Source organism: Salvelinus alpinus, chromosome 31, assembly GCF_045679555.1.
Source record: "Salvelinus alpinus chromosome 31, SLU_Salpinus.1, whole genome shotgun sequence".
Taxonomy (NCBI): Eukaryota; Metazoa; Chordata; class Actinopteri; order Salmoniformes; family Salmonidae; genus Salvelinus; species Salvelinus alpinus.
Window position 1 is genome coordinate 38,105,471 of NC_092116.1, and position 25,476 is coordinate 38,130,946.

At 43.3% G+C, this 25,476-nt stretch overlaps 2 protein-coding genes across 5 annotated transcripts in view; one reads left to right on the top strand and one right to left on the bottom strand.

Annotated features, from left to right (window-relative positions):
• Nucleotides 1-25,476, bottom strand: part of LOC139561635 (butyrophilin subfamily 3 member A2-like) — a 1,433,431-nt gene that overhangs the window by 228,704 nt on the left and 1,179,251 nt on the right. The gene's annotated exons all lie outside the window — the stretch shown is intronic.
• The window catches only part of LOC139561634 (sialoadhesin-like), a 185,909-nt gene continuing 177,303 nt past the window's right edge, over nt 16,871-25,476 (top strand). The window contains exon 1 of one of the 3 annotated variants that reach the window (XM_071378860.1): nt 16,871-17,117. In XM_071378860.1, the coding sequence (XP_071234961.1) occupies nt 16,991-17,117 (127 nt within the window). In that variant the 5' untranslated portion in view covers nt 16,871-16,990. The remainder of the gene's footprint in view (nt 17,118-25,476) is intronic. The other 2 variants (XM_071378861.1, XM_071378859.1) reach the window with 2 other exon arrangements.

The window sequence follows — 25,476 nt, forward strand, 5'->3', positions numbered from 1 at the left end:
CATGTTGCCTGTTTTTTAATCTGTTCTGAATGACATCACAACCACTCAGTTTTTAATTTAATTCCATTCCCTTTAAGTATCTTCTAAATACTCCATTCCAGGTTTCCCCTACAGCCCCCAGGGCCTTGAGTATCTTCTAAATGCTCCATTCCAGGTTTCCCCTACAGCTCCCAGGGCCTTGAGTATCTTCTAAATACTCCATTCCAGGTTTCCCCTACAGCCCCCAGGGCCTTGAATATCTTCTAAATACTCCATTCCAGGTTTCCCCTACAGCCCCTAGGGCATTGAGTATCTTCTAAATACTCCATTCCAGGTTTCCCCTACAGCCCCCAGGGCCTTGAGTATCTTCTAAATACTCCATTCCAGGTTTCCCCACAGCCCCCAGGGCCTTGAGTATCTTCTAAATGCTCCATTCCAGGTTTCCCCTACAGCCACCAGGGCCTTGTATCTTCTAAATGCTCCATTCCAGGTTCCCCCTACAGCCCCCAGGGCCTTGAGTATCTTCTAGATACTCCATTCCAGGTTCCCCTTTCAGCCCCCAGGGCCTTGAGTATCTTCTAAATGCTCCATTCCAGGTTCCCCCTACAGCCCCCAGGGCCTTGAGTATCTTCTAAATGCTCCATTCCAGGTTCCCCCTACATCCCCCAGGGCCTTGAATATCTTCTAAATGCTCCATTCCAGGTTTCCCCTACAACCCCCAGTCATTTCTGCCATTCTGCTCACACCTATCTAGCTAGTCAACAACATTTATTTTATATGATCAGTTGTTACGTTCCTCCATTTCTGTGTTTTGGGTTTGTAGTTTTTGTGTATGTGTGCGTTTCAGGAAATGGCTTCCTGGATTCCAACATTGATGATTGTAGCTCTGACCCCGCCCTCTCGCCAGGAGAGTTTCAATTACCGACTCCTTATGCAGCTTGAAAAGCCAGTGTTCCTTTGTTAGGAGAGAGAGCTTCTTTGTATGTTCTGTGTTTTGTTGTTGGTCTGTAATAGTGTTGTGTAAATTATTTTGTAGCAGGTCCATCTGAGGTATGTGTGTGCCAATAGGACTCAGTGTTTTTGATTATCGAAATTGTTCACCCTAAGTTTGTATTCTGTTTAATTTGTTCCCGAAGGGCGAGGCACTTTGGGAGTGCTTAGGCAAGAGGCCTGCGGGCTTACATATACCCGTAGTATGTACTCTGTCTACGCACACAACGTAAGACCTGGGCGGACCCTCCCCTGTAATTTGGTTAGCGCGCCAGGTGGTGCTAAGATAGGTAAGTAGGGGGCTCATACCTCTATAGAGTCACATACCTCTTTACCTCCACCTACAGTCACATACCTCTTTACCTCCACTTAGTCAAATACCTCTTTACCTCCACTTAGTCACATACATCTTTACCTCCACCTACAGTTTACCTCCACCTACAGTCACATACCTCTTTACCTCCACCTACAGTCCCATACCTCTTTACCTCCACCTACAGTCACATACCTCTATACCTCCACCTACAGTCACATACCTCTTTACCTCCACTTACAGCCACATACCTCCACTTATAGTCACATACCTCTTTACCTCCACCTACAGTCCCATACCTCTTTACCTCCACCTACAGTCACATACCTCTTTACATCCACCTACAGTCACATACCTCTTTACCTCCACCTACAGTCACATACCTCTTTACCTCCACCTACAGCCACATACCTCCACCTACAGTCACATACCTCTTTACCTCCACCTACAGTCACATACCTCTTTACCTCCACCTACAGTCACATACCTCTTTACCTCCACCTACAGCCACATACCTCCACCTACAGTCACATACCTCTTTACCTCCACCTACAGTCACATACCTCTTTACCTCCACCTACAGTCACATACCTCTTTACCTCCACCTACAGTCACATACCTCTTTACCTCAACCTACAGTCACATACCTCTTTACCTCCACCTACAGTCACATACCTCTTTACCTCCACCTACAGTCACATACCTCTTTACCTCCACCTACAGTCACATACCTCTTTACCTCCACCTACAGTCACATACCTCTTTACCTCCACCTATAGTCCAATACCTCTTTACCTCCACCTACAGTCACACACATCTTTACCTCCACCTACAGTCACATACCTCTTTACCTCCACCTACAGTCACATACCTCTTTACCTCCACCTACAGTCACATACCTCTTTACCTCCACCTACAGTCGAATACCTCTTTATCTCCACCTACAGTCACATACCTCTTTACCTCCACCTACAGTCACATACCTCTTTACCTCCACCTACAGTCACATACCTCTTTACCTCTTTACCTCCACCTACAGTCACATGCCTCTTTACCTCCACCTACAGTCACATGCCTCTTTACCTCCACCTACAGTCACATACCTCTTTACCTCCACCTACAGTCACATACCTCTTTACCTCCACCTACAGTCACATACCTCTTTACCTCCACCTACAGTCACATACCTCTTTACCTCCCCCTACAGTCACATACCTCTATACCTCCACCTACAGTCACATACCTCTTTACCTCCACTTACAGTCACATACCTCTTTACCTCCACTTACAGTCACATACCTCTTTACCTCCACTTACAGTCACATACCTCTTTACCTCCACCTACAGTCACATACCTCTTTACCTCCACCTACAGTCACATACCTCTTTACCTCCACCTACAGTCACATACCTCTTTACCTCCACCTACAGTCACATACCTCTTTACCTCCACCTACAGTCACATACCTCTTTACCTCCACCTACAGTCACATACCTCTTTACTTCCACCTACAGTCACATACCTCTTTACCTCCACCTACAGTCACATACCTCTTTACCTCCACCTACAGTCACATACATCTTTACCTCCACCTACAGTCACATACCTCTTTACCTCCGCCTACAGTCACATACCCCTTTACCCCCGCCTACAGTCACATACCTCTTTACCTCCACCTACAGTCACATACCTCTTTACCTCCACCTACAGTCATATACCTCTTTACCTCCATCTACAGTCCCATACCTCCACCTACAGTCACATACCTCTTTACCTCCACCAACAGTCACATACCTCTTTACCTCCACCTAGAGTCACATACCTCTTTACCTCCACATACAGTCACATACCTCTTTACCTCCACCTAAAGTCACATACCGCTTTACCTCCACCTACAGTCACATACCTCTTTACCTCCATCTATAGTCCAATACCTCTTTACCTCCACCTACAGTCACATACCTCTTTACCTCCACCTACAGTCACATACCTCTTTACCTCCACCTACAGTCACATACCTCTTTACCTCCACCTACAGTCACATACCTCTTTACCTCCACCTACAGTCACATACCTCTTTACCTCCACCTACAGTCCAATACCTTTTTACCTCTTTACCTCCACCTACAGTCACATACCTCTTTACCTCCGCCTACAGTCACATACCTTTTTACCTCCGCCTACAGTCACATACCTCTTTACCTCCGCCTACAGTCACATACCTCTTTACCTCCACCTACAGTCACATACCTCTATACCTCCATCTACAGTCCCATACCTCCACCTACAGTCACATACCTCTTTACCACCACCTACAGTCACATACCTCTTTACCTCCACCTAAAGTCACATACCTCTTTACCTCCACCTACAGTCACATACCTCTTTACCTCCACCTACAGTCACATACCTCTTTACCTCCACCTGCAGTCACATACCTCTTTACCTCCACCTGCAGTCACATACCTCTTTACCTCCACCTACAGTCACATACCTCTTTACCTCCACCTACAGTCACATACCTCTTTACCTCCACCTACAGTCACATACCTCTTTACCTCCACCTACAGTCACATACCTCTTTACCTCCACCTACAGTCACATACCTCTTTACCTCCACCTACAGTCACATACCTCTTTACCTCCACCTACAGTCACATACCTCTTTACCTCCACCTACAGTCACATACCTCTTTATCTCCACCTACAGTCACATACCTCTTTACCTCCACCTGCAGTCACATACCTCTTTACCTCCACCTGCAGTCACATACCTCTTTACCTCCACCTGCAGTCACATACCTCTTTACCTCCACCTGCAGTCACATACCTCTTTACCTCCACCTGCAGTCACATACCTCTTTACCTCCACCTACAGTCACATACCTCTTTACCTCCACCTACAGTCACATACCTCTTTACCTCCACCTACAGTCACATACCTCTTTACCTCCACCTACAGTCACATACCTCTTTACCTCCACCTACAGTCACATACCTCTTTACCTCCACCTACAGTCACATACCTCTTTACCTCCTCTTTACCTCCACCTACAGTCACATAACTCCACCACTCCAGTCACATACCGCTTTACCTCCCCGGGGAGTTGAGTGTAGCAGCATGTTGCGTTCCCTCCTCCAAGGCTATACTCGGCCTTGTCTCAGGGAAGTAAAGAGCGAAACATCAATGTTCTTGGCACATCCCAAGTTGTTGTAAGTTGAAATATTTTCTACTAGTTGTCCAGTAGCAATTTTAGAAAGTAAATCTTGGTGGGTCAAGGTAAAAAAAAACAAAAAAAGATTAATGACAATAAAGCCAACACACAACACTAAACAATACATTAATTTCATTAACATTAACGTTGCAACGTTTCATTACATTAACGTTGCACACAAACTATTTATTCCGTACACCTGAGCCTCAGTGGAGCCTTGTCTGGCAGAGAAACAGTTAATTCAGCCTCATTAACTGCTTTTTTTTAAACATAGCTGATATGGCTGACTTTCTTCAACAAATGTGGTTTCTACTGACAATTGAGATGTACAAAATAAGGGAATGATGAGTTTTATTTTATTAAGACAATGAGTGAGCTGAGACAGACGTAGCACTTTTGAAATGTACAGCTTCAGAATTCAGAACATGGGCCGTTCTTACAGTATTCTACCTGTACACCAAGACAGAACCGTAGCATATACAAGGGGGGCATATAAGCAGACAATGAAAGCTCTTACAATATTTGATGATGGCATTTCTCTAAAACAGGCTATAGGCTACATGTGCACCACCAAGTCAGAACAGTAGGCTAAATTATGAGGGGAAAGGGACCAAATGATTTGGGTGAGGAACATGGGCTACTAACAGCTTACTACCCAACATACACGTAGGATGACTTTCTTAGCTACAGTATACATACCTACCTGGCGTATTACATCGTTTATGCAGCAGCATACAAAACATTTTTGGCGGTCCTTCTTGTGGGCAAATGTTCTCATCAAAGTCTGTCATTCTCTGGATTTATGGCGCTTTCAAGACAACTGGGAACTCTGAAGAAAACAAGGTTGAATCATGACGTCAGTGATCTTCAGGTCGGAACTCTAGAAAGAGGCCATAGTTCCTGACTTGGAATTAGATTTTGAAAGTATGATGTTGAAATGATCAGTCCAATCAAAGATATATTCTGTATACCACCTCTACCTTGTCACAACAATCAACACTGTTTCCATAAACACTGAGCAGACACTGTTGTCTGTGTCAGGAGAGGAGAGGAGAATGGCTGCCGTTTTACAGTCCCCTAGCCAATTGTGCTATTGTGTGTTTTTGTACATCCTCTCCCTGACTGAGTCTGTAATACCCACGTTTCAAGTAAACCACCATAATCCCTGTGGCCAAGAATGAGAAGGTAACCTGCCTAAATGACTACCGCCCAGTAGCACTCACATCTGTAACCATGAAGTGTTTTGAAAAGGCTGGTCATGGCTCACATCAACACCATCATCCCCCAAACCCTAGACCCACTCAAATTGGTATATCGCCCCAACAGATCCACAGATGATGCAATCTCAATTGCACACCACATTGCCCTTTCCAACCTGGACAAAAGGAAAACCTATGTGAGAATGCTGTTCATTGACTACAGCTCAGTGTTCAACACCATAGTGCCCACAAAGCTCATCACTAAGCTAAGGACCCTGGGACTAAACACCTCCCTCTGAAACTGGATCCTGGACTTCCTGACGGGCCGCCCCCATGTGGTAAGGGTAGGTAACAACACATATGCCACGCTGATCCTCAACACCGGGAACCCACAGGGGTGTGTGCTTAGTCCCCTCCTGTACAGCTGATTGTCCAAGCAGGACTCCAACACCATCATTAAGTTTGCTGACGACACAACGGTGGTAGGCCTGATCACCGACAACGATGAGACAGCCTATAGGGAGGAGGTCAGAGACCTGCAGTGTGGTGCCAGGACAATAAGTTCCCTTCTATGTGATCAAGACAAAGGAGATGATCATAGACTACAGGAAAAGGAGGGCCGAACAGGCCCCCATTACCATCGACGGGGCTGAAGTGGAGCGGGTGGAGAGTTTCAAGTTCCTTGGTGTCCACATCACCAACAAACTGTCTGGTCCAAACTCACCAAGACAGTCGTCAAGAGGGCACGACAATAGCTTTTCCCCCTCAGGAGACTGAAAAGATTTGGCATGGGTCCCCAGATCCTCAAAAAGTTCTACAGCTAAACCATCGAGAGCATCCTGACCAGTTGCATCACCGCCTGGTATGGCAACTGATCAGCCTCCGACCACAAGGCACTACAGAGGGTAGTGCGTACGGCCCAGTACATCACTGGGGGCAAGCTTCCTGCCATCCAGGACCTATATACCAGGTGTTGTCAGAGGAAGGCTTAGACTGTTCTCCCTTCTACCACACGGTAAGCGGTACCGGAGCGCCAAGTCTGGGTCCAAAAGGCTCCTTAACAGCTTTTACCCCCAAGCTATAACACTGCTGAAAAATGTATAAAATGGACATTTACATTTGTTTTTGCACTGCTGCTATTCACAGTTTTTTACGTATGCATAGTCACTTTACCCCTACCTACATGTACTGCCAGAGCCCTGCAAAATGACCTCCAGCAGGCCACAAATGTGCATGTGTCTGCTCAAACGGTCAGAAACAGACTCCATGAGGGTGGTTTGAGGGCCCGACGTCCACAGGTGGGGGTTGTGCTTACAGCCCAACACCGTGCAGGACGTTTAGCTTTTGCCAGAGAACACAAAGATTGGCAAATTTGCCACTGGCGCCCTGAGCTCTTCACAGATGAAAGCAGGTTCACACTGAGCACATGAGCACATGTGACAGACGTGACAGAGTCTGGAGAAGCCGTGGAGAACGTTCTGCTGCCTGCAACATCCTCCAGCATGACCGGTTTGGCGGTGGGTCAGTCATGGTGTGGGGTGGCATTTCTTTGTGGGGCCGCACAGCCCTCCATGTGCTTGCCAGAGGTAGCCTGACTGCCATTAGGTACCGAGATGAGATCCTCAGACCCCTTGTGAGACCATATGCTGACAGATGCACATTTGTGGCTTGCTGGAGGTCATTTTGCAGGTCATTTTGCAGGGCTCTGGCAGTGCTCCTCCTTGCACAAAGGCGGAGGTAAGGTAAGGAAAGTAAGGAAAGTGACATCACAACTTAACCTTCTACCTGCCTTCTCCATCCTATCCCCAGCACCTTCTACCTGCCTTCTCCATCTGATCCCCACCACCTTCTTCAAAACAGTTTTAACATTTCATTATTAATTATCCAACCTTCCATTCTGATGCACAATTCTTGAGAAGTGTAACAGCCACATGATTTTTTTAGTAACAATTGTATTTTTTTCAATTCAAATCTGGTTTTCCTAAAGTGGTTAATTATCTTGGAGCCAACAGCATTATGAGAAAGCACAGCATTGATTTTCACTGCTACGCAGACGATACACAAGTTTGCATTTTAGCTCCACGGATTCATTATTAGACTGTGTTAGTGATTTAAATAGTTGGATAGCTCACAACTTCCTCCAGCTAAAGCAAGACAAGACCAATGTACTAATTGTTGGAGCCAAAGCATAGAGAAATAATCTGGCCTCACATTTTAATTCACTGGCAATAAAGATAAAATCAACACAACGAGCGATGGAAGCGAGGAACCAGAATCACTGCCCGGCCATCCCGAGTTCATCTGGCCAGTCAATTTTGCATTTCTGCAGTATTTTTGAGCATGTCAAATTCGTGATGGTAATTGAAACATATTGAAACATATTGCAAATGCACAGTAATTGGTAATTGATACATATTGAAACATATTGCAAATGCACAGTACATTGTTTGGCTATGTTTCATGTTTTGGGTTACCAGGCGTGATTTTTCAAAATGGTTTTAAATGCTTTTAGGGGGCATCCAGACTTCCATGCCCGCTATGGGAGCACTATACTATGGCCCCAAATCAATGGGTGCTGGCCTGAGTGATTTATGGAGGTTTTCAAAAAAACGTAAAAAAATATTCTGTTTTTTCTTCTCGAAAATATTATATTCTTCATGTTTTGCGTTACCAGGCACGATTTTCAATACGGTTTTAAATGCTTCATTTTGGCCTTAAAAAAAAAAAAAACGTTATTCTCAACTTTTGACTTTCTATGAAATCATATTGCAAATGGACAAAACATATGCCTTGTGGACGTGTAAAAAAAAAATTATGATAATACAATATGACCAAAGTATGTTCATACAGTTCTTATACTGTGAAATTGACATAAAAATCAAAATTATTTCAAAAAACGGTCCAGAAAGCACTTTTTTAAAGGAGGTGATAAGTTTTCAAATTTGTTCACATTTTCAACTTTTGACTTCCTATAAGATCATATTGCAAATGCACAAAACATATGCCTTATGGACAAGTAAAAATAAATAAAATAATTATGATAATAAAATTTGATAAAAGTATGTTCAAACAGTTCTTATACATTTGAATTTGACATAACAATCGAAGGAATTTCGAAAAACGGTCCAGAAAGCACTTTTTTAACCTGTTATGGCTGCAGCCCGACACTTATGACAACAGCCAGCTCAAGTGCAGGGCGCGAAATTCAAAATCTATTTTTTTAAAATATTTAACTTTCACACATTAACAAGTCCAATACAGCATTTGAAAGATAAACATCTTGTCAATCCAGCCAACATGTCCGATTTTTTAAAATGTTTTACAGAGAAAACACCACATATATTTATGTTAGCTCACCACCAAATAAAAAAGAGGACAGACATTTTTCACAGCACAAGTAGGATGCAAGTAGCATGCACAAGCCAACCTAACTAACCTAGAACCAACCTAAATAACCTAGAAAAAACTACCTCAGATGACAGTCCTATAACATGTTACACAATAAATCTATGTTTTGTTCAAAAAAATTGCATATTTTAGCTATAAATCAGTTTTACATTACTGCTACCATCATAGCTACAGTCAGAAATCGCACGGGAGTAGCCAGAGAAAATACAGACACCAACGTCAACTACTAATTACACATCAGAAAACATTTCAGAAAAATATATGGTGGATAGCTAATGAAAGAGAAAGATCTTGTGAATACAGACAATATTTCCGATTTCTGAAGTGTTTTACAGCGAAAACACAATATATCGTTATATTAGCTTACTACAATAGCTAACACACAGCAGCATTGATTCTAGTCAAACGCTAGCGATAGCACAGTTCGACAGATATATGAAAAAGCATCCCAAATTGGGTCCTTATCTTTGTTGATTTTCCATCAGAATGTTCTCCAAAGGGTCCTTTGTTCAGAACCGTCTTCATTTGGACCCAGAACGAACGATGTCCCTCTTGAATTAGCATGCACACTGGCCATGCCGTGCTAACCTCTCCGTCTTGACAAAATTCTTGCGTCGCATCACGTCTAAAGTCCAGAATAAATTTCAATAATATAATTAAAGTATATTGAAAAAACATACTTTAGGATGATATTGTGACATGTATCAAATAAAATCGAAGCCGGAGGTCATATTCACCTATAACGAGGGTTTTCCAGGAGCGCAGTCCAGTTCCTACTTCGCGCCCAGAAAAAAAAAGAAAGTGTGCACTTATCACTCCAAGATGTTGTTTTCAGTCCCTGACAGAGATAATCAAGTCATTTCTTCTCTCACTTCCGCATGACACCCAGGGGAAGACGTGTGACGTGTTTCTACAGTCCTAAGTGCCAAGGCCTTTTATAGAGAGTATCTTGAAGAGAGACATAGCTTCTTGGAAATTTCACTTCCGGATAGAAAATGGGCTGTAAAAATAGTTATGTTTCACTTAGAGAAATAATTAAACCTGTTTTAGAAACTAGACAGTGTTTTCTATCCAATATTAATAATAATATGCATATTGTACGAGCAAAAATTGAGTAAGAGGCCATTTGAAAATGGGCACATATTTTCCAGTTTTTCAATACGCCCCCTGCAGCCATAACAAGTTAAAGGGGGTGATACGTTTTTTCAAATTTTTTGTAACTTTTTACTTTTGACTTCCTATGAAATCATATTGCAAATGTACAAAACATATGCCTTATGGACAAGTAAAAATTTCAAAAAAAATGATGATAATAAAATTTGACTAAAGTATGTTCATATAGTTTTTATACATGTGAAATTGACATTAAAAAAAATCGAAAGAATTTCGAAAAACGGTCCAGTAAGCACTTTTTTAAAGGGGGTGATAAGTTTTAGCAAAAATGTTCGAATTTTAAAAATTTTACTTTTGGGTCTTGACTTGTGTTACATTTGCAATATGAAAAGTTACGGTAAAGCGCACTCGCCATCTATAGGATTTTTGGAGTGTTACAATTGGCATTTGCCATAGGGCATTTGCAATCTGTTTTGGATGAAACGACGCCGAATTGGGTGGTTTTGTCCATCGTGTGTATGTTTTGGACGGTGCCAATATCTTCCCATTCTATTTTGTCCATTTCAGAGGGGTGTTCCCTTACACTGTATAAGCCCTTGATGAAAATGTAACCTCCTGTTCCAAGGATGTGAGGACGACGGTCCCTACGTTAACTTTTTATGGCTGCAGGGGCAGTATTGAGTAGCTGGATGAAAGGTGCCCATTTCAAACGGCCTCGTACTCAATTCCTGCTCGTACAATATGCATATTATTATTACTATTGGATAGAAAACACTCTCTAGTTTCTAAAACCGTTTGAATTATATCTGTGAGTGAAACAGGGGATAGAATGGAGTTGCTGGGCGGGGGATAGAATGGAGTTAATGGGTGGGGGGATAGAATGGAGTTGCTGGGTGGGGGATAGAATGGAGTTGCTGGGTGGGGGGATAGAATGGAGTTGCTTGGTGGGGGGATAGAATGGAGTTGCTGGGCGGGGGGATATAATGGAGTTGCTGGGTGGGGGATAGAATGGAGTTGCTGGGTGGGGGGATAGAATGGAGTTGCTGGGTGGGGGGATAGAATGGAGTTGCTGGGTGGGGGGATAGAATGGAGTTGCTGGGCGAGGGGATAGAATGGAGTTGCTGAGCGGGGGGATAGAATGGTGTTGCTGAGCGGGGGGATAGAATGGAGTTAATGGGCGGGGGGATATAATGAAGTTGCTGGGTGGGGGATAGAATGGTGTTGCTGAGCGGGGGGATAGAATGGAGTTGCTGGGTGGGGGGATAGAATGGAGTTGCTGGGTGGGGGATAGAATGGTGTTGCTGGGTGGGGGATAGAATGGTGTTGCTGAGCAGGGGGATAGAATGGAGTTGCTGGGTGGGGGGATAGAATGGAGTTGCTGGGTGGGGGGATAGAATGGTGTTGCTGGGTGGGGGATAGAATGGTGTTGCTGAGCGGGGGGATAGAATGGAGTTGCTGGGCACGGGGACAGAATGGAGTTGCTGGGCGAGGGGATAGAATGGAGTTGCTGGGTGGGGGGATAAAATGGAGTTGCTGGGTGGGGGGATAGAATGGAGTTGCTGAGCGGGGGGATAGAATGGTGTTGCTGGGTGGGGGGATAGAATGGAGTTGCTGGGTGGGGGATAGAATGGTGTTGCTGGGTGGGGGATAGAATGGTGTTGCTGAGCGGGGGGATAGAATGGAGTTGCTGGGTGGGGGGATAGAATGGAGTTGCTGGGTGGGGGGAAAGAATGGTGTTGCTGGGTGGGGGATAGAATGGTGTTGCTGAGCGGGGGGATAGAATGGAGTTGCTGGGCACGGGGACAGAATGGAGTTGCTGGGCTAGGGGATAGAATGGAGTTGCTGGGTGGGGGATAGAATGGAGTTGCTGGGCTGGGGATAGAATGGAGTTGCTGGGCGGGGGATAGAATGGAGTTGCTGGGCGGGGGGATAGAATGGAGTTGCTGGGTGGGGGATAGAATGGAGTTGCTGAGCGGGGGGATAGAATGGAGTTGCTGGGCGGAGGGATAGAATGGTGTTGCTGAGCGGGGGGATAGAATGGAGTTGCTGGGCGGGGGGATAGAATGGAGTTGCTGGGTGGGGGGATAGAATGGAGTTGCTGGGTGGGGTATAGAATGGAGTTGCTGGGTGGGGTATAGAATGGAGTTGCTGGGTGGGGGGATAGAATGGAGTTGCTGGGTGGGGGGATAGAATGGAGTTGCTGGGTGGGGGGATAGAATGGAGTTGCTGGGCGGGGGGATAGAATGGAGTTGCTGGGCTGGGGATAGAATGGAGTTGCTGGGTGGGGGGATAGAATGGAGTTGCTGGGCGAGGGGATAGAATGGAGTTGCTGGGTTGGGGATAGAATGGAGTTGCTTGGTGGGGGGATAGAATGGAGTTGCTGGGTGGGGGGATAGAATGGAGTTGCTGGGCGGGGGGATAGAATGGAGTTCCTGGGTGGGGGATAGAATGGTGTTGCTGAGCGGGGGGATAGAATGGAGTTGCTGAGCGGGGGGATAGAATGGTGTTGCTGAGCGGGGGGATAGAATGGTGTTGCTGGGCTGGGGATAGAATGGAGTTGCTGGGTGGGGGGATAGAATGGAGTTGCTGAGCGGGGGGATAGAATGGAGTTCCTGGGTGGGGGATAGAATGGTGTTGCTGAGCGGGGGGATAGAATGGTGTTTCTGAGCGGGGGGATAGAATGGTGTTGCTGAGCGGGGGGATAGAATGGAGTTAATGGGCGGGGGGATAGAATGGAGTTGCTGGGTGGGGGATAGAATGGTGTTGCTGAGCGGGGGGATAGAATGGAGTTAATGGGCGGGGGGATATAATGGAGTTGCTGGGCGGGGGGATAGAATGGAGGTTCTGGGCGGGGGACTAGAATGGAGTTGCTGGGCGGGGGGATAGAATGGAGTTGCTGGGTGGGGGGATAGAATGGAGTTGCTGGGCGGGGGGATAGAATGGTGTTGCTGAGCGGGGGGATAGAATGGTGTTGCTGAGCGGGGGGATAGAATGGAGTTAATGGGCGGGGGGATAGAATGGTGTTGCTGAGCGGGGGGATAGAATGGTGTTGCTGAGCGGGGGGATAGAATGGAGTTGCTGGGCGGGGGGATAGAATGGAGTTGCTGGGCACGGGGATAGAATGGAGTTGCTGGGTGGGGGATAGAATGGAGTTGCTGAGCGGGGGGAAAGAATGAAGGTCAAAGATAAAAGTCAAAATTAACAAAACAGAAATGTACTATTGAATGACACTGAGAGGCATCATTGTTACATCCAATGCCTTTTTTGCTGAGCAGGTATTTGTACCTGTATACACATGCTCGCATTAAAACGCACACAAGGACACACACACACAGACACACACACACGGACACACGCACACGGACACACGCACACGGACACACGCACACTTACACACGCACACGGACACACGCACACGGACACACGCACACGGACACACACACACAGACACACACTCACGGACACACGCACACGGACACACGCACACGGACACACACACACGGACACACACTCACGGACACACGGACACACACTCACGGACACACGCACACGGACACACACACACAGACACACACACGGACACACACTCACGGACACACGCACACGGACACACACACAACTACACACACACAGACACACACTCACGGACACACACTCACGGACACACGCACACGGACACACGCACACGGACACACGCACACGGACACACGCACACGGACACGCGACACACGCACACGGACACGCGCACACGGACACACGCACACGGACACACGCACACGGACACACACACACACGGACACGCACACACACACAGTGCCCTACATGCACTGAAACATATGTCTTGCTGTTATGATCTTTGCGGGCCTTGATGTTTTGTTGTTTTCTGTTTTCCTTTGTTTTTCTCTTTTGTTGTTGGTTGCTGGGGGATGGTATTTTTCGGGGGGAGAGAGGGTTTTGGGGGGTTGAGGGGCAGCTGTTGGGGAACTGTGGGGGGATCTTGGGGGGTTGAGGGGCAGCTGTTGGGGAACTGTGGGGGGGTCTTTGGGGATTGAGGGGCAGCTGTTGAGGAACTGTGGGGGGGTTTTGGGGGGTTGAGGGGCAGCTGTTGGGGGGGCAGCTGTTGGGGAACTGTGGGGGGGTCTTGGGGGGTTGAGGGGCAGCTGTGGGGGGATCTTGGCGGGTTGGTGGTCTGGCGGTTGGAAGCTTGGGCTGGCGGCTGATAGGTCGTTGGCTTGGGTCTCCATTTTGATTTGTTGGGAGATCTGTTGACGTGCCCTTGGGCAGGACGTTGACCCTAGTTGCTTCTCTGGGTTGCTCTAGATGGGAGTCTGTTAGATGACTGATTGTAATGTAAATGTTGAGCGGCAGGTTTATTGTATGTTTTAATATTTGATAAAAAAAATACATTTGAAAAATATATAATTGATATACGGATACCGAATACGCGATCACTTTCCTAAACAACCGCTAGAATTGCAGGGCGCCAAATTCATAAATATTACTAAAAATATTTATAATCATGCAATCACAAGTGAAATATACCAAAACACAGTTTAGCTTGTTGTTAATCCACCTATCGTGTCAGATTTTGAAAATATGCTTTACAGCGAAAGAAATTTAAGCTTTTGTGAGTGTAGCAATCAATGCTACAACAGCTAGCCCCAAATTAGCATGGTCACGAAAGTCAGAAAAGCAATCAAATTAATCGCTTACCTTAGATAATCTTCGGATGTTTCCACTCACGAGACTCCCAGTTACACAACAAATGTTCTATTTGTTCGATAAATATTACTTTTATCACAAAAAAAACGCCATTTGGGTTGCGCATTATGTTGAGAAAACAAAAGCCTTGTTCCGTTCGACAAATTCCAAAGAGTATCCGTAATAGAAACATGTCAAATGTTTTTTATAATCAATCCTCAGGTTGTTTTTAACAAACATAATCGATAATATTTCAACCGGCCCATAACCTATTCTTTAAGAGAGAAAGGGAAAATGGGGAGCCACTCTCTCGCGCGCAGGAAACATTCAGAGGACACCTGACTACTTTTGAAACATCTCGCTCATTTTTCAAAATAAAAGCCTGAAACTATGTCTAAAGCCTGGTCACAGCCTGAGGAAGCCATTGGAAAAGGAATCTGGTTGATACCCCTTTAAATGGAGGATAGACGGGCCAGGAAACACAGATAAAAAAATAAAAAAATCACTTCCGGGTTAGATTTTCTCAGGTTTTCGCCTGCAGAATAAGTATTGTTATACTCACAGACAATATTTTGACAGTTCTGGAAACTTTGGAGTGTTTTCTATCCTAATCTGTAAATTATATGCATATTCTACGATCTGGGCCAGAGAAAATGTTTGTTTACCTTGGGAACGTTATTTTTTTTTTTAAATACAAAATTCTGATCCCTAGCGCTAAGAGGATAACCTCTCCCACCTCTACAACAGCCAGTGAAATTGCAGGGCGCCAAATTCAAAATAACAAAAATTCCATAATTAAAATTCCTCAAATATAAAAGTATTATACACCATTTTAAAGATACACTTCTTGTAAATCCAACCACAGTGTCCGATTTCAAAAAGGCTTTACGGCGAAAGCATACCATACAATTGTGTTAGGTCAGCGCCTAGTCACAGAAAACCATACTGCCATTTTCCAGCCAAGGAGAGGGCTCACAAAAGTCAGAAATCGCGATTAAATTAATCACTTACCTTTCACTTACCTTTGATGATCTTCATCTGGTGGCACTCCATGTTACACAAAACATTTTTTGTTTTGTTCGATAATTTGGGCACGCTTTTCATTCAAAAATTCCGAATGCTGCCCCCTACCCCGGTGAAGATAATGTCAGGTGGTATTACAGCTACAGTGTAGTGAACAACATTGGTTCTCTGTGGTAGTACAGCTACAGAGGACAGGAACAAGGTAGTGTAGTGAACCACATTGTATTGGTTCTCTGTGGTATTACAGCTACAGAGGACAGGAACAAGGTAGTGTAGTGAACAACATTGTATTGGTTCTCTGTGGTATTACAGCTACAGAGGACAGGAACAAGGTAGTCTAGTGAACAACATTGTATTGGTTCTCTGGGGTATTACAGCTACAGAGGACAGGAACAAGGTAGTCTAGTGAACAACATTGTATTGGTTCTCTGTGGTATTACAGCTACAGAGGACAGGAACAAGGTAGTCTAGTGAACCACATTGTATTGGTACCTCTCTGGTTCTCTGTGGTATTACAGCTACAGAGGACAGGAACAAGGTAGTGTCGTGAACAATATTGTATTGGTGCCTCTCTGGTGCCTCTCTGGTGCCTCTCTGGTTCTCCATGTTATTACAGCTACAGATCAGGCTACTACATTTACATTTACATTTAAGTCATTTAGCAGACGCTCTTTAGTAAGATGTCAACTAGGCAAGCTGCATAAGCTGTACAGAAGAGGGAGCCATTTAGCAGAGTTGTAAGCAATGAAGAAAAGCACCATGGTCCATCCCTAGCCCCTACTCCCTAGCCCCTACTCCCTAGACCCTACTCCCTAGACCCTACTCCCTAAACCCTACTCTCGAGCCTTTAGCTCCTCCTCCCTATAGTAGTGACTGACTGGGTTAGAGGTCAATCCTCTCAGAATAACACAGTTGAGCACATGGGAATGGTTGGCTTTAACGGATATAACCCTAGTCCAGGGGTGGGAGGAGTGGCAATGAAGAAATATACAGTGGTAGCGGAGGAAGTATAGACAAGACAATCTACTCTCTCTTCCTCTGTTTCACCATGTCAGCAGGGCCGTGTGTGTGGTCAGAACAGGAAGGAGATGTACTGTCTATAAGTCTAAAACTGGAGTTCAGTCTCACTCATCATCAAAACATGAGAGAACTGACACCACTCTGCTGGCAGCTCTGTAAGTACTCATTATCTCTCTCTCTCTCTCTCTCTCTCGCTCTCGCTCTCGCTCTCTGTATCTCTCTCTCTCTCTGTATCTCTCTCTCTCTCTGTATCTCTCTCTCTCTCTCTCTCTCTCTCTCTCTCTCTCTCTCTCTCTCTCTCTCTCTCTCTCTCTCTCTCTCTCTCTGTATCTCTCTCTCTCTCTGTATCTCTCTCTCTCTCTGTATCTCTCTCTCTCTCTGTATCTCTCTGTCTCTGTCTCTGTCTCTGTCTCTGTCTCTGTCTCTCTCTCGCTCTCTCGCTCTCTCGCTCTCTCGCTCTCTCGCTCTCTCGCTCTCTCGCTCTGTCTCTCTCTCTCTCTCGCGCTGTCTCTGTCTCTGTCTCTCTCTCTCTCTCTCGCGCTCTCTCTCTCTGTCTCTTTCTCTCTCTCGCGCTCTCTCTCTCTCGCACTCTCTCTCTCTGTCTCTTTCTCTCTCTCTCTCTCTCTCTCTCGCTCACTCTCTCTCACTCTCTCCCCTTTTCTCTCTCTTTGTCTGTGTGTCGCGGCAGGTGAGACGGAGCACTTGTGTCTTATACTCTGTGATTATCTCGTTTAATATCTGTGTGGTTTAATATCTGTGTGGTTTAATATCTGTGTGGCTTAAAATCGTGTGGCTTAATCCACTGAATGTCCAAAATATTAGGAACACATTCATACACACATCAAAATACATAAAACACAAAGGAAAACACAATAATCAAAAATAGTTACAATCTTCATAAAAAAGGTATCCTAACAACTGTCTGAAATACCCTATAGGCACAAATTTCTCCTAATGTAAACTGTATTGTAGATCATTTCACAGCAAGGCAAAAGGAAGCCAAAAGAGTCTCCACCTAACTCTCTAGACACTAAAGGAGTCTCCACCTAACTCTCTAGACACTAAAGGAGTCTCCACCTAACTCTCTAGATACTAATGGAGTCTCCACCTAACTCTCTAGACACTAAAGGAGTCTCCACCTAACTCTCTAGACACTAAAGGAGTCTCCACCTAACTCACTAGACACTAAAGGAGTCTCCACCTAACTCTCTAGACACTAAAGGAGTCTCCACCTAACTCTCTAGACACTAAAGGAGTCTCCACCTAACTCTCTAGACACTAAAGGAGTCTCCACCTAACTCTCTAGACACTAAAGGAGTCTCCACCTAACTCACTAGACACTAAAGGAGTCTCCACCTAACTCTCTAGACACTAAAGGAGTCTCCACCTAACTCTCTAGACACTAAAGGAGTCTCCACCTAACTCTCTAGACACTAAAGGAGTCTCCACCTAACTCTCTAGATACTAATGGAGTCTCCACCTAACTCTCTAGACACTAAAGGAGTCTCCACCTAACTCTCTAGACACTAAAGGAGTCTCCACCTAACTCTCTAGACACTAAAGGAGTCTCCACCTAACTCTCTAGACACTAAAGGAGTCTCCACCTAACTCTCTAGACACTAAAGGCGTCTCCACCTAACTCTCTAGACACTAAAGGAGTCTCCACCTAACTCTCTAGACACTAAAGGAGTCTCCACCTAACTCTCTAGACACTAAAGGAGTCTCCACCTAACTCTCTAGACACTAAAGGAGTCTCCACCTAACTCTCTAGACACTAAAGGCGTCTCCACCTAACTCTCTAGACACTAAAGGAGTCACCACCTAACTCTCTAGACACTAAAGGAGTCTCCACCTAACTCTCTAGACACTAAAGGAGTCTACACCTAACTCTCTAGACACTAAAGGAGTCTCCACCTAACTCTCTAGACACTAAAGGCATCTCCACCTAACTCTCTAGACACTAAAGGAGTCTCCACCTAACTCTCTAGACACTAAAGGAGTCTCCACCTAACTTTCTAGACACTAAAGGAGTCTCCACCTAACTCTCTAGACACTAAAGGAGTCTCCACCTAACTCTCTAGACACTAAAGGCATCTCCACCTAACTCTCTAGACACTAAAGGAGTCTCCACCTAACTCTCTAGACACTAAAGGAGTCTCCACCTAACTCTCTAGACACTAAAGGCATCTCCACCTAACTCTTTAGACACTAAAGGAGTCTCCACCTAACTCTCTAGACACTAAAGGTCTAGGGGTTTAACATTAGAGGCATCTGAACTTTGATACATAGTATCACCATAACAACAACAGGTAGAAAGGTTGATAAATAGTATCACCATAACAACAACAGGTAGAAAGGTTGATAAATAGTATCACCATAACAACAGGTAGAAAGGTTGATAAATAGTATCACCATAACAACAGGTAGAAAGGTTGATAAATAGTATCACCACAACAACAGGTAGAAAGGTTGATAAATAGTATCACCATAACAACAGGTAGAAAGGTTGATAAATAGTATCACCATAACAACAACAGGTAGAAAGGTTGATGAATAGTATCACCATAACAACAACAGGTAGAAAGGTTGATAAATCGTATCACCATAACAACAACAGGTAGAAAGGTTAATAAATAGTATCACCATAACAACAACAGGTAGAAAGGTTGATAAATAGTATCACCATAACAACAGGTAGAAAGGTTGATAAATAGTATAACCATAACAACAACAGGTAGAAAGGTTGATAAATAGTATCACCATAACAACAGGTAGAAAGGTTGATAAATAGTATCACCATAACAACAACAGGTAGAAAGGTTGATACATAGTATCACCATAACAACAACAGGTAGACAGGTTGATAAATAGTATCACCATAACAACAACAGGTAGACAGGTTGATAAATAGTATCACCATAACAACAACAGGTAGACAGGTTGATAAATAGTATCACCATAACAACAACAGGTAGACAGGTTGATAAATAGTATCACCATAACAACAACAGGTAGACAGGTTGATAAATAGTATCACCATAACAACAACAGGTAGACAGGTTGTTAAATAGTATCACCATAACAACAACAGGTAGAAAGGTTGATAAATAGTATCACCATAACAACAACAGGTAGAAAGGTTGATAAATAGTATCACCATAACAACAGGTAGAAAGGTTGATAAATAGTATCACCATAACAACAGGTAGAAAGGTTGATAAATAGTATCACCACAACAACAGGTAGAAAGGTTGATAAATAGTATCACCATAACAACAGGTAGAAAGGTTGATAAATAGTATCACCATAACAACAACAGGTAGAAAGGTTGATAAATAGTATCACCATAACAACAACAGGTAGAAAGGTTGATAAATCGTATCACCATAACAACAACAGGTAGAAAGGTTAATAAATAGTATCACCATAACAACAACAGCTAGAAAGGTTGATAAATAGTATCACCATAACAACAGGTAGAAAGGTTGATAAATAGTATAACCATAACAACAACAGGTAGAAAGGTTGATAAATAGTATCACCATAACAACAGGTAGAAAGGTTGATAAATAGTATCACCATAACAACAGGTAGAAAGGTTGATAAATAGTATCACCACAACAACAGGTAGAAAGGTTGATAAATAGTATCACCATAACAACAGGTAGAAAGGTTGATAAATAGTATCACCATAACAACAACAGGTAGAAAGGTTGATAAATAGTATCACCATAACAACAACAGGTAGAAAGGTTGATAAATCGTATCACCATAACAACAACAGGTAGAAAGGTTAATAAATAGTATCACCATAACAACAACAGGTAGAAAGGTTGATAAATAGTATCACCATAACAACAGGTAGAAAGGTTGATAAATAGTATAACCATAACAACAACAGGTAGAAAGGTTGATAAATAGTATCACCATAACAACAGGTAGAAAGGTTGATAAATACTATCACCATAACAACAACAGGTAGAAAGGTTGATACATAGTATCACCATAACAACAACAGGTAGACAGGTTGATAAATAGTATCACCATAACAACAACAGGTAGACAGGTTGATAAATAGTATCACCATAACAACAACAGGTAGACAGGTTGATAAATAGTATCACCATAACAACAACAGGTAGACAGGTTGATAAATAGTATCACCATAACAACAACAGGTAGACAGGTTGATAAATAGTATCACCATAACAACAACAGGTAGACAGGTTGTTAAATAGTATCACCATAACAACAACAGGTAGAAAGGTTGATAAATAGTATCACCATAACAACAACAGGTAGAAAGGTTGATAAATAGTATCACCATAACAACAGGTAGAAAGGTTGATAAATAGTATCACCATAACAACAGGTAGAAAGGTTGATAAATAGTATCACCACAACAACAGGTAGAAAGGTTGATAAATAGTATCACCATAACAACAGGTAGAAAGGTTGATAAATAGTATCACCATAACAACAACAGGTAGAAAGGTTGATAAATAGTATCACCATAACAACAACAGGTAGAAAGGTTGATAAATCGTATCACCATAACAACAACAGGTAGAAAGGTTAATAAATAGTATCACCATAACAACAACAGGTAGAAAGGTTGATAAATAGTATCACCATAACAACAGGTAGAAAGGTTGATAAATAGTATAACCATAACAACAACAGGTAGAAAGGTTGATAAATAGTATCACCATAACAACAGGTAGAAAGGTTGATAAATAGTATCACCATAACAACAACAGGTAGAAAGGTTGATAAATAGTATCACCATAACAACAACAGGTAGACAGGTTGATAAATAGTATCACCATAACAACAACAGGTAGACAGGTTGATAAATAGTATCACCATAACAACAACAGGTAGACAGGTTGATAAATAGTATCACCATAACAACAACAGGTAGACAGGTTGATAAATAGTATCACCATAACAACAACAGGTAGACAGGTTGATAAATAGTATCACCATAACAACAACAGGTAGACAGGTTGTTAAATAGTATCACCATAACAACAACAGGTAGAAAGGTTGATAAATAGTATCACCATAACAACAACAGGTAGAAAGGTTGATAAATAGTATCACCATAACAACAACAGGTAGAAAGGTTGATAAATAGTATCACCATAACAACAACAGGTAGAAAGGTTGATAAATAGTATCACCATAACAACAACAGGTAGAAAGGTTGATAAATAGTATCACCATAACAACAACAGTTAGAAAGGTTGATAAATAGTATCACCATAACAACAACAGGTAGACAGGTTGTTAAATAGTATCACCATAACAACAACAGGTAGAAAGGTTTCTGTAAAAAAGCCCACTTTGGATCTTAGTTTCTTAACTTCTTGTGAATAGGGGGGCGCTGTTTTCACTTTGGAAAAAATCGTGCCCAATTTAAACGGCCTCGTACTCTGTTCTAGATCATACTGCATATTATTATTACTATTGGATAGAAAACACTCTCAAGTTCTAAAATTGTTTGAATTATATCTGTAAGTAAAACACAACTCATTTGGCAGCAAACTTCCAATAACGCAAGCTGTATGTTATGGTAAAGTTATTTTAAAAAATCTAACAAAGCGGTTGCATTAAGATGAGTTCTTTGGTCAGATTAGGTGAGTGTCCAAAATATCTCCGGAGGTTCTGGTGAATCGATGCTACGAATTCACAATGTATAATCAGGATTTGTAGCTCTAAATATGCACATTTTCGAACAAAACATAATTGTATTGTATAACATGTTGTTATAAGACTGTCATCTGATGAATTTGTTCAAGGTTAGTGAATCATTTTATATCTTTTCCTCGTTTTTGGCGAAAGCTACCTTTTGCGGTGAATAAATGCGTTTGTGTGTTTGGCTATTGTGGTAAGCTAATATAATCTTATATTGTGTTTTCGCTGTAAAACACTTTAAAAATCTGAAATATTGGCTGGATTCACAAGATATTTATCTTTCATTTGCTGTACACCATGTATTTTTCATAAATGTTTTATGATGAGTATTTAGGTATTTCACGTTGCTCTCTGTAATTATTCTGGCTGCTTTGGTGTTATTTTTGATGGTAGCTGCAATGTAAAACTATGATTTATACCTCGAATATGCACATTTTCGAACAAAACATAAATGTATTGTATAACATGTTATAAGACTGTCATCTGATGAAGTTGTTTCTTGGTTAGTGACTAATTATATCTCTATTTTGTCGGTTTTGTGAAAGCTACCTATGCGGTAGAAACATGGTGAAACTATGCGGTTGTGTGTTTGGCTATTGTGGTTAGCTAATAGAAATACATATTGTGTTTTCGCTGTAAAACATTTTAAAAATCGGAAATGATGGCTGGATTCACAAGCTGTTTATCTTTCATTTGCTGTATTGATCTTGTGATTTCATAAAAATTATATTATATGATATCCCTGTCCCGTTAGGCTAGGCTATGCTAGTCAGCTTTTTTGATGAGGATGCTCCCGGATCCGGGATGGGTATCACTGAAAGGTTAAACTTTACATAAAAATACTTGTTGTATGGCAAATGAGAGATACACTGGTTCTTAATGCAACCGCTGTGTTAGATTTTTAAAAATAACTTTAGTACGACATACAGCTTGCGTTATTGCGAGACAGCGCTCACCAAAACGGCGGAGAATAGGACTCAACATTTTACACAGAAATACGAAATAACATCATAAAAGTTTTCTTACTTTTGTTGAGCTTCCATCAGAATGTTGTACAAGGAGTCCTTGGTCCAGAATAAATCGTTGTTTGGTTTTAGAATGTCCATTTCTTCTGTCGAATTAGCAACCTTAGCTAGCCATGTGGCGCGAACATGCCCATCAACTCTTGGCGCAAAGAACGTAAAATTCCAAAAGTCCCAATAAACGTTGAATAAACTGATAAAACCTTGTTGAAAAAACCTACTTTATGATGTTATTATCACATGTATCAAATCAAATCAGAGCCGGAGATATTCGCCGTGTAAACCGAAAGCTTTTCAGAAGCTAATGTCGAGCTCCGCGGCGCGCCTTGGTAGACAAGGTTCCAGGTTCCAGTTCCGGCGCCGAAAAGAGATGGCTGCCTCGCTTCGTGTTCCTTGGAAAATATGCAGTATTTTGTTTTTTTACGTGTTATTTCTTACATCGGTACCCCGGGTAATCTTAGGTTTCATTACATACAGTCGGGAGGAACTACTGAATATACGATTAACGTCAACTCATCATCGTTCCTACCAGGAATATGACTTTCCCGAAACGGATCCAGTGTTTTGCCTTCCACACAATACAATGGATCTGATCCCAGCCGGCGACCCTGTGCGACGCCGAAAAAGGGGAAAACGTGGCGGTCTCGTGGTCAGGCTTCGGAGACGGGCACATCGCGCTCCACTCCCTAGCATACTACTCGCCAATGTCCAGTCTCTTGACAATAAGGTTGATGAAATCCGAGCACGGGTAGCATTCCAGAGAGACATCAGGGATTGCAACGTGCTCTGCTTCACGGAAACATGGCTAACTCAAGGGACGCTAACGGAGTCGGTGCAGCCAGCTGGTTTCTTCATGCATCGCGCCGACAGAAACAAACATCTTTCCGGTAAGAAGAGGGGCGGGGGGGTATGCCTTATGATTAACGAGAAGTGGTGTGATCATCATAACAACACACAAGAACTCAAGTCGTTCTGTTCACCTGATCTAGAACTCCTCACAATCAAATGTCGACCGCATTATCTACCAAGGGAATTCTCGTCAATCATAATCACAGCCGTATACATTCCCCCCCAAGCAGACACATCGATGGCCCTGAACGAACTTTATCTGACTCTTTGTAAACTGGAAACCACACACCCTGAGGCTGCATTCATCGTAGCTGGGGATTTTAACAAGGCTAATCTAAAAACAAAACTCCCTAAATTCTATCAGCATATCGATTGTGCTACCAGGGCTGGAAAAACACTAGACCATTGTTATACTAATTTCCGCGACGCTTATAAGGCCCTCCCCCGCCCCCCTTTCGGAAAAGCTGACCACGACTCCATTTTGTTGATTCCAGCCTACAAACAAAAACTCAAACAACAAGCTCCCGCGCTCAGGTCTGTTCAACGCTGGTCCGACCAATCTGAATCCACGCTTCAAGACTGCTTCGATCACGCGGATTGGAATATGTTCCGCATCGCGTCCAACAACAATATTGACGAATATGCTGATTCGGTGAGCGAGTTCATTAGGAAGTGCATTGACGATGTCGTACCCACAGCAACGATAAAAACATTCCCAAACCAGAAACCGTGGATTGACGGCAGCATTCGCGTGAAACTGAAAGCGCGAACCACTGCTTTTAACCAGGGCAAGGTGACCGGAAGCATGACCGAATACAAACAGTGTAGCTATTCTCTCCGCAAGGCAATAGAACAGGCTAAGTCTCAGTACAGAGACAAAATCGAGTCGAAATTCAACAGCTCAGACACAAGAGGTATGTGGCAGGGTCTACAGTCAATCACG